The 13991-nt window shown below is 46.9% G+C and overlaps 2 protein-coding genes across 2 annotated transcripts in view; both read right to left on the bottom strand.

Annotated features, from left to right (window-relative positions):
• Window positions 1–694, bottom strand: part of LOC126534342 (uncharacterized) — a 102219-nt gene extending 101525 nt beyond the window's left edge. The window contains exon 1 of the mRNA XM_055072816.2: window positions 239–694. Within this exon, the coding sequence (XP_054928791.1) occupies window positions 239–571 (333 nt within the window). The 5' untranslated portion in view covers window positions 572–694. The remainder of the gene's footprint in view (window positions 1–238) is intronic.
• A 1829-nt stretch (window positions 695–2523) lies between these two features.
• The window catches only part of LOC126534947 (uncharacterized), a 37273-nt gene continuing 25805 nt past the window's right edge, over window positions 2524–13991 (bottom strand). The window contains exons 5-6 of the mRNA XM_055072818.2: window positions 9941–10030; window positions 2524–2812 (exon numbers count right to left, since the gene is read on the bottom strand). Coding sequence (XP_054928793.1) covers window positions 2717–2812; window positions 9941–10030 — 186 coding nt within the window. The 3' untranslated portion in view covers window positions 2524–2716. The remainder of the gene's footprint in view (window positions 2813–9940; window positions 10031–13991) is intronic.

The following is a 13991-nucleotide window of genomic DNA, read 5'->3' as shown; positions in this document are numbered from 1 at the left end:
TATTTATACTGGCAAGCCGCCCTTCTTTAATTTCCTTGATATCGGCTGCAACTTCCTTCAACTGCTTTACGATTTGCGCTAGATCAGGGCCTGGATTGCTCTCAATGTCTCCCGCTAACAAAAGCAGCTCTTTTAACCATGTCAATACGTTCACAAGCATACAACAAAGCTGCGGACACAGCAGCAACAGCAAGAACGGATCACTAGAACGGATACAGTAGTCGTGTTGTCTTCTTACCTGCACGATGAATGCAAACGGATTAGCGACCGTCATTCCGCCGGTGCCGCCGTGCCCAGTAGACGCGATGCGAGGAGGCAGGCTACTTATAGGCGCACTGCGAAGCGGCGCTGGCTGCTGGTGACGTAGTTCGTCACACGTGGGCCTAGTCGCGGACGGGGGCAAACAGTTCCAAGGTGCTGAACACGTTATCTTCGCCCCGTGAAACGTGACGAAGCTTGTGTCGTTTGCTTCCCTGGACGATGCCGCCGGTAGCATGCGTATGCCATCCAGGGATACGAAAAGACCTATGGAGAGCTGCACGACGAAAACAAACGGATTAGTGACCGTCATTCCGCCGGTGCCACCGTGCCCAGTGGCACCGGCTCCGGCAGACACCGGCAGAGATCGTCCAAGCCTGGGCGAGCTCTCGCCAATAATGTTAAAGCTCTCCAATAATGTGAAACCCGGTAGACTGCATGCACTGCACAATACGCAAACGTGCTTTTGGGCTGTCACTTGCCGCAGCTTTTCTTTTTTGTTTCAGCTGAAATAACGAAGACTGGTGCTAAACTTAACCGTTCTCAGAAACTACGCAATTCTTTCTTTTTAAGCGGTGACAGCTACTTGCAGTGTTTGCTGCCACCTTCATTGTTTCCTGTGTATGCGCGTTCGAGCCTTCTGTTGTGTTTATGCAGATTGTGTTAGGATAGTTTTTAGTTTTCAACATATGAACTTGAGGCTATAATATGCGTGGCTAGCCAGTGGCCGTGAAGTGCGCCGTTTCATCTCAATAGCTACCCCATATGTTGTCTCGTAAAATGTTCTGAATAAACATTTTAAAATGAAGCTTGATGCTTCCAGTGTTAACAGAACTACATATATCATCATCATCACCCCATATTTATGTACACTGCGGGATGAAAGCTTTTCCCAGAGATCTCCAATTACGGCGGTCTTGCGCTAGCTTATTCTAACTTGTGTCTGCAAATTATATATATATATATATATATATATATATATATATATATATATATATATATATATATATATATATATATATATATAGTTCAAAGAATAGAATCGCTTAAAAATAACAACAGGACAGGAAAAGAGTAGTGGCTATTCCGTACATTCATTCAGTGTCGCACAGGCTTAGAAAAGTTGCAAGTAGACATGATGTTAATGTTGCTTTCACTGCTCCCAATAAGTTAGGTAATGTATGCGCTGCCGTACAGGGGAAAAGGAAGCTGGTAAAAGGCAAAAAAAAACAGATATTTGTCCAGTGAAGAACATTAAGAACAACAGTTTTTTCGAATGTCGTATGGGTGTCGTACATAAAATTCCCCTTAGCTGTAGCCAGTTCTACGTAGGGCAAACCGGACGGTGTATCAATCAAAGGCTAATGGAACATAAAAGGCCATTAACCGGTGGATCGCCTTCTAATCTTTCCCTACATTGCCAAGATTGTAACTGCATGCCAGAGTTAGATGAAGGCGTAATATTGTACAGGCATAAGAATGAAGATACGCGTCTTATGGTAGAGGCATGGCATATCTGTAATGGTGGACGTGCGTGCGTGAGTCAGCCTTCGATTACTTTACATAAGGAAGAGATTAAGTGCCGTAACAGTTATCTCTCACGTAGACCTGCACATGTACCCGACTGACACGTGGTGATACCATTCCTGAGCTTGCGCAGATGAGTTTTGTCTTTTCTTTTCTCGCCTCAGAGCTCTCTTCAGTTGATAGTCGGCGTTCGTGTCGTCCGCTTCTCTACACTTGTGTCCTGTCTGCACGCCTCACCTTTTTTGCATAATGAATCCTTACCAACTATCTCAGCTTTCTGTCGTGCCGAATGGGCTAGAAAATGTTACACTGTCACGCAAAAAAATTTTATTATACGCAAATAAATTCATGCTCCCCGGCAGCTACGAGCATACCCAGTGTCCCATGAACGGTATTCTATTCATTTGATCTCCATCTGCATTGTTGCCTCTACGCTGTACATAGACTATGCAGTCCACCATGCACACATATACGAGCTCCAAGAGAGTCGGCGCATGTCCGCCTATTGGTGCACACTGGTACAGCGGGACCGAAAGGCTCACACTGAACAATTGCCAGGTCATCCCGGAGTCACTATGAACTACATAACGAACTGATAAAACGGCCACAACTTTCGCTTCTATTGCGGATTCCACATGTCCGCGAGGAATCTTTTTCGTGTGCATCCTTGTATTCACTGATGTGTTGATACCTTTCCTGCGAAACTAGGTGCAAATGCGGAAGCGGCTACTTCGTGGATCCATTTATTTTTCATTGAATGAGAGCAAATACAAGGGCAGTGTTACAGTGGCCCTATCAAGCTTTCAATTTTGACAAGCACATACGCCCAAATACGCTGAAAGAAATACACACAGACACCTTAATTTTGAGAACGCCCGGCTGCTCTTTTTTTTTCGCGACCTTCGGCTTTACGGCTGAGGAAGTGAGGTTCTCAGAACCAGCCGTAGCCCCTCGGTTCGATGTACATTTTGTAGAAGGCGTACGTGAAGTGCAGAGCGTGCAGGCCTCCCGTGCTCAGTCCGACGATCTGCACAAAAGAGAGAGAGAGAGAGAATGGCTTGTACATTAGATCTCGTTTCAAGAGCTCTGTGCCAGCACGCCGTCCATTTGTAACATATATGTTGTCTGCTAAAATCTTTCAAATCACTGCGGACGCAGCGAAAAAAAAGCGCTAACGGGAGAGCAACATAAAGGAAGACGGCACTGAGGATCTCATTAGTGTAATTATTCCGCCATTTGTGACAGAAACGTGTACCACATCGAGCGCCTTTTCTGTGAGAACAAGAGTGCGCAAGACCGAAGCAGTGGTACAGTGGTAAGCGCTTTAGATTATTAGAGAGGTTTAGCTTTGCGTGACACGTGATAAGTTAGGCCCCCTACGCAGGCGCACCCCCCGTGGTGGCGTAGCGGCTTTGGCCTTGCGCTGCAAATAACGGCCGCAGCGACCGCATTTCAACGGGAGGCGAAATGCAGAAACACCCGTGCACCGTACATATGGTGCACGTTAAAGAATCACAGGCGGTAAAAACTGGAGACCCTACTACGGCGTTCCTCATAGTCATATCGTGGTTTTAGCCCGTGAAATTCCCGAATTTCACTTTTAGCTCTGCATGCGCATCTTTTGCCGGGCTATCGCGACAAGTCAGCGTGATTGCGTAACAACATTGCAGTGTCCGAACCAGCCCACTCTTCAAAGCACTAATGTTCGTAATGCAATGGTGACGCGGAAAGCTCTAAGAGCTTCACTCTTCACTTGATGACTAATTTCACTCTACGCTATAGCACATAATGCAGTGACGGTATGCTAAATTGCATCGAATCCTCGACAAGTGTACCGCGGTGCCACGGAGAGGTAGCGCATGCGCAGAGGGCCTAACATATTGTGTGTCACGGACAGCGAAAACTTACCTTGTGTCCTTTGCTTTTCTTTTACAAAAATAACAAAGGAGCAAAATTACATTAAATTCTTAGGCTAGCTATCTAAAGCACTATCTGATTATGTAGGAAGCCGTAGTGGGGGACTTCCGATTAATTTTGACCACCTGCGGTTCTTTAACATGCACCTAAATTTCAGTACACGAGTTTTTTTGTTTCGTGCGTGTAAGGCTCACGATCTGCCTCCTTAGCGAACAATGCCTTCACATAACGTACAAGTGTGCATTTTCTGCAAAACACACGCACTAAAGCCAGTGCACACCTTCAATGCTTCAAAGAGGTGCATGTCTTCAAAGAAGAGTAGCAAGTTCACGCGAGCTACGCTCATTTGCTTGTGCACTCGCGCCATTAGATAAGTTGACTTCAAATGTCGCCTAAAGTTCCGAAGTTGCCGAGGTGCTGCCTCAGCTCCGCAGTCTCACTGCTGTACATGGAGTCTTGATGTTGGCTAATCTGCAAGACCGACAACCCTGATACCAAGATTTTTCGCACATCTTCGTGGGTGTTCGGCACCCGGTGTGGCTCTACGGGACTCGTCATTACAGCATTACTTCTCTTCAATGCTTGGCTTCGCTCGTCACAGAATAGGGCATTTCCGTCATAGTTGGCTGTTTCCCAGATGCACCAACATGCTATGGAGCTTTGTTAAATGCGCTTGTGCAACCTAGCGAATGTCGCACACAGCTCTTTTTTTAAGATATCGAGGTTATAACGACTGTTTTTTCCATTAAAATAAGAAGGCAGACACAGAGAAGAAAGCACGACAAAAACAAATTATCTGCCTCTTCAAATCTAAGAAGATGCATAGATATATATATATAATTTTTTTTTTTCGCAAACAGTGGGCGGCGTTTCTCCGGCACTCAAGTAGCGATCATGCAGCTGTTTGCACATATATAGATATCATTTTGGTATAGGAACTGCGCTTAGAAAACAGTTATTCCGTTTCTGAAGCATGCCGGAGCTGTATATCGAAAAGTAGCAACGTTTCGCACCTGACATGCTGTGGAGACACGAATGTAGATCCAACACGCATTTTTGAAATCTGCGCAAAGTGCAGTTTTCCTCAAGAGGTAAATTAAATGCTACAAATACGTTCGTCTTCTGCAGCGCGTATTTAATCAGCGATTGAGTGTTTGCCCAGCAAGTTAGCATGAAGCGGAAATGCCTCACTACGTGACCCACGTGGCGGCGAATTACACTGCCTCCGTGATCTGTCCACTGTCATCACACGATCCGCGCGGGATCAGCCCAGTTTACTATTGCACTATCTACAGGACCGGCCCACATTACTCGACAAAAAAGTTAAAGAAAGCCGACTGAGAAGACGTGCAATCCCCCGTGAAGAATCCTTATAAAGTTTCGCTTCAATAAAGTAATTAAGCACCTTAATGGCGCATATTTGTTGCAATCAGGATATTGGGGTACCGTTCCTTGTTTCACTGAGCAATTCAGTAGAGAACTGTCCCAGCCACCGGCACACCTGTAGCGGTAGTACCGACGGGCTGCATATAAGCTGACTCGTCGTGTGAGTGTTGCCTCGTGTATGAAATATTTCGTGGGACAGCAGCCGCAACTCGTTAGTAAAGCCTGGGAGGCTTCGCCTAGAAAGGTTACCTTTAAAATGGTGCGTGTTGACAACTTCAATAGGAGGACTAGTAGTTCAGTAAACGTTAGGTGCCCCTGAGCCATCGCGCAATTTCGAAACGGCTCTGGATTTCGCCTGCTGAAGAAGCTGCGAAACGTTTTACTGATGAAACAGCTAGTGTTAACGTGCATAATTCATACCATATTGTCACGTAGTAGTCACGGTGAATAAGGCAGCAAAACTGTCTTCACCGAAACTAGCGAAACTACAGTTTTATTGGTCAAACTTGTGCTCTCAAAAGCAGGCCACACTCAAAGAAGAACGGTAGCGGTGAACACAGTCGGCGATCATCGAAAATATGATCTGCCGGTCAAGCGCGTCGGCTTTTGCACACGAGCCATCCGATGTTCTAGAGAAATCGCTGGTGCCCGCATGTCCTCCAGAAAGTTCTACACCATTCGCGTTGCGCAATGAAATCAAAGTACGCAAGGCTCGGTGACAACAGACAGCGGATAGAACCATCGATAACATTCCAGGAACTACCCATACATACAGTCGCGCCCCGCGCTGAGCGATAACATTTGTCAGACGGTGAAAAGCGCTCACCCGAAAAAGGTAAATAAGTCCACGTGTCAATGCCCCCCTCTCAAAAGCTTCGTCCCGATGCTACAAACATAACAGAAGAGCGAAACGCTAAGGGCACTTATCAAAGAAACAAATTCCAAAGTAACACACTCCAAAAAAAAGTCGAAAGTTCAGCTATACAAAAGACCCACAGTTCATTAGCGCTGGTAGAACTGCTTAAGTCGCACAACGTGGACTATTTCCGATCGTGAGCGGCCCCGCTGTGATCACGAAATGTCCTCTGGTACGACCTCATACTCGAGTGCGCCATTCCGTCGGATGATCTTGTAGGGTCCGAAATACCGGCGTAAAAGCTTCTCGCTAAGTTCTCGTCGGCGTGTTGGGGTCCACACCAAAACACGGTCGCCGGGCTGGTACTCGACGTAGCGTCGTCGAAGGTCGTAGTGTCGGCTGTCGCTACTCTGCTGGTTCTTGATCCGCAGCCGGGCGAGCTATCAGGCTTCTTCGGCGAGCTGGAGATAGGTGGCGACGTCAAGGTTCTCTTCGTCAGAGAGTCGGAGAGTGGTGTCGACAGTCGTTGTCGCGTTCCTGCCGTAAACCAGCTTGATCGGTGTTGTTTCTTGCACCGCTGTGTTGTAATCGAACATTGAGTACGGCAGGATGGCATCCCAGGTTTTGTGTTCGACGTCGACGTACTGTCATATCATATATAGCATACCGGCGAAGGTATTATTCAGGCGCTTCGCAAGACCATCCGTCTGCGGCTTGTAGGCAGTTGTCCCCCTGTGGCTTGTCTGGTTGTATTGCAGGATGGCTTCGGTGAGCTCCGCTGTAAAGGCGGTTCCTCTGTCGCTGATGACTTCTGGGGCGCCATGTCGCAGCAGGATGTTCTCGACAAAGAATTCGCCACTTCGTCTGCGCTACCTTTCGGCAGAGATTTCGTTTCAGCGAAGCAGGTGAGGTAGTCCGTCGCCACGACGATCCACTTATTTCCAGATGTTGACGTCAGAAAGCGTCCCAACAAATCCATCCTGATCTGTTGAAATGATCGGCAAGGAGGATCGATGGGCTGTAGTAATCCTGCTGGCCTTGTCGGAGGCGTCTTCCATCGCTGACACTCTCGGCGTGTCCTGGCGTAACGGGCGACGTCGCCGGTCAGGAGCGGTCGGTTTACGAGTACGTTGTTTTGAAGCGAGAACGAAAACAATCATCGTCTAAATGCCCCAGGGACAACGTCGGTGTTCCCTTCCAAATACTCGACGAGGCTTTTTAGCTCCGGGTCGGCTCGTTGCTGTTCAGCGAAGTGCTGCACACATATTATTCCAAGGAAGGCGTCGTTATCCTCGTCATCTTGCGGCGACGGGTCAATGGGTGCGTGTGATAGACAATCGGCATCAGAGTGTTTTCGTCCGGACTACTAAATTACAGTGATGTCATATTCTTGCACTCTGAGGCTCCACTGCGCCAGCCGTCCTGAAGGGTCCTTTATATTCGCTAGCCAACACAACGCGTGATGGTCGCTGACTACTTTGAACGACCTGCGAGAAATTCTTGCCTTACACCTCGCATCAAGAAGCGGACTTTTTTCTCCTCGGACATTTCCGGGTCGGCGTGCCGGAAAATGCGGGTCATCTCTTCCGTGAAGATGGCGATGGTCTCATTGGATAGTATTTCGCTTTCCAGCAGAACTGCGGCCCTTTCTTTTCGGACAACGCTCGTGAAGGTTCTCAGGAAGTTACTGCGGAACAGGGCCCACGTTGTAAGGGTGGACTCCCGGTTCTCGAACCAAGTCCTCGCGGCATCTTCCAAGCAGAAGTATGCATGGCGTAGCTTATCCTCAGAGGTCCAGTTGTTGAAAGTTGCGATCCTTTCGAAGGTTTCGAGCCTGGTTTCTGGATTCTCCGACGAAGCTCCGTGGAAGGTAGGGTGCTCCCTGGGTTGTCGAAGCACGATGGGGAACGCTGGGGCTGCCATTGTGGTTGTTCAGCTGGCCACAGTCTTCCTGGTCGTATCAGGCGGAAGTCCGTGCTCCGGGGGCAGTCCATGCAGCCTGCGGCTAGCTTGCTGGTCTTGGGCGACGTTGGTGTTGTCTTCGTGTTTCGAGCTTGGATCGCGGCTTTGTGGGGGCATGAACGGTACATGAACTTTGCGGTACAGGAGCGCACTAGCACCTCCACCAGATGTCACGTAGTAGTGACGGTGAAGAAGGCAGCAAAACTGTGATTGACGGAATTATTGGGCGAACTTGTGCCCTCAAAAGCAGGCTACACTCAACGAACAACGGTGGCGGCGAATGCAGTCGGCGATCGTCGAAAATCTGATCTGCCGGTCCAGCGCGTCGGCTTTTATACACGAGCCATCGAGCGTTCCAGAGAAATCGCTAGTGCAAGCGTGTCCTCCAGAAAGTTCTACGTCATTCGCGTCGCGCATAGATGCCATCAGATTACACAAGCTTCTGTGACAACAGACAGCGGATAGAACCGTCGATAACATTTTAGAAACTTCCAATGCAGGAAGGCGACTCCCACGCTGAGCGATAACGTTTGTTAGACGGTGAAAAGCGCTCACCCGAAAAACAAACAAGTCCACGTGTCAATATATTTAGCAGCTTTGTTGCGTCTTCGAGGTCCTCATTTGGCGTACCTCGTGGTAATCTCGTTTGGCTTAATAATTAGATGTTGCAAGCGAATAAAGAGCAAGTGATAGGTGTTGCCCAATTATTAAATAGTGTCTGCCTTCTTCCACAATACCTGTAATTTAAAACGCTGCAACACAAGAGGTGCTAGTCAGATGTCTAAATAGTGAACCAGGTGGTTATATTTTAGATAAACTTTACAGATTTACACTGCTTTCCCAGTGAAACTCGAAGCAATTAACCAAGCAAAGTAGTATGCCAAAATACTATTACCATTTTATTTATTGCGACGGTTTTCTTGTCAGAGTTCCGTTTTATACGACGAAACAGGTCCCAGTTTCTTTGAGTTGACTCGATGGGAACTCTTGGGACAGGGGTTCACGACGTTGCGGACATGTACCCTCATACGTCATGAAAGCGTGATCGAGCTACTCGCTTGCGTGAGAATAATCCCAATAAACTTTTCCAGCAATTCTGGATCGCAGATAGAAAACAGAAAGGCATAGCAGTGCCCCAGTGTTTACGGTGACAAAGATAAACGTATTTCATTAAGTCGTCTGGCAGGGCACTCTGTTTCGCTCATTGCCGCTTTTTTACTCCGGCTTGTTAGGGAAGTTGTCTATGTGGCAGCACCTAAACTACCGCCGAACGCTTTGTCCGCTGTTCGGTTAGCGACTACTGAAAGGACTGGTAAGCAAATAATTCCTGCTGTAACCAGCGAAGTAAATAAATTTCTTGAAACAAAAAAATAGATGTTATTTACCGAATCGTAGCATGAATTTACAAAAGGAAGCATATACGGGTTCGTCAAAACCAAAGCTCCGCTGTTTAAGAAAATTTTGTCCTGGCCCGGGGATCTAACGCGGTGTCACCGCCTCTGCAGGAGAACTGCTCCACTCACTGGCCTAATGAGAAGAGCTAACCGGAATACTTGGCGGACTACATGCCCGAAAAAGTTTGACAACGAAACTAGTGCTAAAAACCAGTACAGTGCAAGTTGTCTTCGTAGCTTCGCGGTGTTTTCGAAGGTATTCATGCGAGGGGCACGTCCAGGAACGAAGCATGCTTATAATAAACTGAACATCATGACATGCGCAGCGTGTAGAGCCACATTTTGGCGCTTTAGCACTAATCGAATTGACACGATTGATTGATTGATTGATTGATTGATTGATTGATTGATTGATTGATTGATTGATTGATTGATTGATTGATTGATTGATTTACACTGTTTCTTTACTAAGCCCATCAGGAGTGGCTTCAGCTCTGGCAATAGGGAGGACTGGACAGTCACCTTAGAGCTAAAGAAGCCTAAAACAACGAATCTAGGGCGCTTCTAGCGTATAAAACAGCTTTACGGTTCCTGCAGCCCTCTCACTGTCGCATTCTGCCAAATGCTGGAAAATACTCACACAAAGCGAGGACATCTTTTGGACCTCCTGCATGATCGAGATGCAGCTGATCACGTAGCAGCCGGCGCCGGCGCCTTGGAAGAGGACGTACTGCGAAGCAGTGGACAAGGCGTAGTGTTACGTCACTGCATGATCAAAAAGCTTGCGAATGCTGATATTTCTGCAACTACATTTGTGCCCGGATCAATGTGTGCATTTGCGTTCTGCCTATTAGTTCACCACAAATTCGATCTTGCACACTATCAACTTGTGTCATCCCGAGTTACGCACATAAAAGACACGGCCATGAGTTTGTCTTTCTAATTTCTAAGACACACTAAATTGCATAGGAAACATTTCTTTGTATGCTATGCACCGAGAGTGGCAGAACCTCTACGAAACAATGACTCACTTAGTTACACATTGTTTTCTGTCGTCGCGAAGCGTAATGCGTGCTGATCTATAAATTCTTAATGCAAAGCCTGACGCAGAGATTGCAGAACCTGCCATGGTTGCTTAGTGGCTTTGGCGTTGCGCTGCTAAGCACGAGGTCGCGGGATCAAATCGTGGCCATGGCGGTCGTACTTAGATGGGGGCGAAATGCAAGAATGCCCGTGTGCCGTGCATTGAGTGCAGTTTAACGAATGTCAGGTGGTCAAAATTAAACCGGAGTCCCCCACTACGGCGTGCCTCATAATCATATCATGGTTTTGGCACGTAAAATGCCAGAATTTATTGGAGCGGTGGGTCCCGTCTCTGACCCGTGGCACCTGGTCCGCGAGCCACTGGCCACACACCACGACATAGCAAAACACTACCACCTCGCAAGACGTATAAAAACCCCACCTCATCCCAAGCTCACTAAGGGACAAGAAGTCACCTGGCGCCGACTCCAAATGCACTCCTTTCCCAACCCACAAGTTATATACACACACTTCTACCCTGACTCGACAGACCCACACTGCTCACTAAATAGGTCCACAGCCTCTTTAAATCCTATTCTCTGGGGCTGCAGGGAGCACCCTCCCCCGTCAGATCTCCTGGCCGCTCCCTCGCCTGAAACGTGAGAAGCAATACTCCGAGGCACGAGCCTGGAGGTTCAACTGTGCGCCATCAAAACAGCGGAGGAGGTGTGTGTAAGGCATTGCCTGGTAGCCACCCCTCACTAAACCAAACTGACCAAATGATGTTGTTTCCTCCTCCTCCCAGAATTTAATTAAAATTTTTAGAAATTGTAGGAGAGCAGCGAAAAATACGCATCCGCTTGGCGTCTCGGTTTTAACGAGTCTTGTCTTCCAAAATAAAGCGTATATTCTGTGAAAAAATAAATAAGCTTTGTCAAACCGCTGCCGCCGGACTACGATGTGTCCTTTCTAAGCTTTTCAACGTTTCCGTTACGAGCCGCATATTTCAAGACTTAGTTCACCGACATATCAAGCTCTGTCACACAAGTGGCACGGCTGATCGAGTCATAGGCATAACTACCAGTGACGTGCTTTATATGTGTCAGGAAAAAAATATAAATTCATAATGTGCCTCAAAGGTTTGTGTGCCGTGGTCCTACGATGTGCCAGCACATAGTTACAAAATGCGATTGTCTTTGAACTAATTAGCATCCAAGTCGCGAGGGGACGGTCCTTGCAGAGCTTAAGAGCACCATGAATGTAGTGAAATTTCACTGAAGCAGGTGGCTTTTCCAGTGAGTTGTTAGTGAGTTCCAGTTTGCGAATTGTCATTACTCGTGATCACGCAGAAATTTGTCGTTGCCGTGAGTGGATCAGACGAAAAGTGACGTTTGCCAATTTGCGCTCATGCTCTGCCCAGCTGTCACTTAAGAGGCCGTTATTATTTATTTATGATTCAATATTTATTTATTATACCTCAAAGGCCCCGGCGTGGCACGACATAAGGACCGTGTGTTGATGTGATGGTACAGAGAGTTCATGCAGTATATTACGTTCCCACGCCAGTTCGAAATTGGGAGAGGTGAGCCATCGAAGCTATATATATGCAGCTGATTAGACTTTCAGATTAAGGCCATGTGAAAAAAAAATTGAAATTGCTGTATGTTCGCCAGATAGCTTAAACTATCGCAGGTCATGGAGGCTACAATACTAGTAAATAAAAAGGCATCGTACGAAAGGAGATACGCTGGCAGCTGTATATGTACCACTGACTGGTAAAGACATGCTCGTGTATGTCTGGTCACGTGGTGAAGGCGTGGAGTAAAGCATCGAGTTCCTTACTCGCTCTTCAGTCCGAATTCTCGTCCGAGCAACTACACTTTTCAGCATGAGAGCGGTCCATGAATCCGGCAAAAAAGAAAAAGGAAACTACTGAGCGCTAGTGGGGCTATACTAGTTTATGTGCGATCAAATATTCTCCCGCCAGAACAAAAATTCACCTTCCTGGCACGGTGTGCGTCCACTACCTTTTCAGCACGAATCTCGCAAGTAATCACCGGCGTTTAGTCCCGAGCGGCTGCGGAGCACCTGAGCACGGCGGCGGCCACAGCTCTGACGCAGCAGTGAATTCTGAGATCATCTAGACCTCTTAATGCACAACGGCTCACCGAGCCTGAAAACGTTCGTAGCCCTCTCTAACGGACCTCGCTGGTAATTCTTAGTTTGCATAGAATAAATAAATTAAATGTAGTACAAGTACATTCCCCAACGCACAGTCACAATGGTTAAAAAAAGGTAGAGCTGTTTGCGAGAACGTTCAATCAACAGCGAGAAATTGGAAAAGTTCAGTGCTGTAGTTATGGTAAAGTTCAATTCGAAAGATTAAAAAAAAGTTCGAAGAATGCAGGCTTGCGAGCAAGCAACAGGCAAGTATTACATCGGCTGTTGGAATAGGAAAGGAAATATGTTGGTAGGTTTCCCGGAAAGGAACTGACTAGGAATAAGAATACCTTTTTCGAGAAATGTTATAGCGCGCAGTGGATTTGGAAAACCTAAACGAATAAACAAGAAATTAATTAGATTTCTTGCTCTTTGACGAACTGAGCATACCGCAGGATGTAGAAGTGTTAGATAGGATAAAGGACATTAATAACTGGTTAGAGGTTCAGGATTGCTAAAAAATAAAAAAAGAAAGAAGACAATGAGTGACGAAGGACCATGCCAGATAGTAGCAGTCAGAACAGCTGAGAAACTCAGGGAAATACTCGGAAACAAATGTTAGGATTTAGAACTGCAGGATGAAGATAGCATGGAAATCAGGAACGACACCCTCAGAAACACAACTTCGGACGCAGGAACTAAAGTCGAAGGTAAGTCATTAATACACAAGAAAGCAAGCTCTCCCAAGTAAGAAAAGACATGATAAAGAGACGACAGGGCATAAATATGTCCGAACTCAAGAACAGAGCTGAACTTGAACTTTCACAGCCGATCAACAATGAGTAACATTTGAAATTATAATACTGAAAATACTGATAACACACCAAAGAATAGGAGAAGAGTGAAATCGGTAAGAATAATGCTTGTCATTGCGAAAAAGAAAAGATGCATGCCATCACAGATAAGCAGGGTCATGTAATCGTCAGCATCTGCGATGTATTAATGGCACGAGAGGAATTCTATGCTGAACTACCCGCCGTGGTTGCTCAGTGGCTATGGTGTTAGGCTGCTGAGCACGAGGTCGCGGGATCGAATTCCGGCCATGGCGGCCGCATTTCGATGGAGGCGAAATGCGAAAACAGCCGTGTACTTAGATTTAGGTGCACGTTAAAGATCCCCAGGTGGTCGAAATTTCCGGAGTCCTCCACTACGGCGTGCCTCATAATCAGAAAGTGGTTGTGGCACGTAAAATCCCATAATTTAATTTTTTTGTCTATGCTGAACTGTGCAGTACCCAGACCTGCCACGCAACAACGATCACACGCAATGACAAAGAGGAACTAACAGTTCCATGCATGTGTAACTGGTGGCGAGGTTAGACGAGATTTGCAAGGTGTGTCTAGGAGAAAGGCAGTAGGACGCGATGGCCTAGCTGTTGACCGGATGAAACATGGTGGGTATATTGTACTCGCAAAAATTTCGACCCTTTATACGAGTAGCCGCATGAC

The sequence above is a fragment of the Dermacentor andersoni genome, chromosome 7 (assembly GCF_023375885.2).
Source record: "Dermacentor andersoni chromosome 7, qqDerAnde1_hic_scaffold, whole genome shotgun sequence".
NCBI classification, from domain to species: domain Eukaryota; kingdom Metazoa; phylum Arthropoda; class Arachnida; order Ixodida; family Ixodidae; genus Dermacentor; species Dermacentor andersoni.
This window is presented reverse-complemented; position numbering and strand designations above follow the sequence as displayed.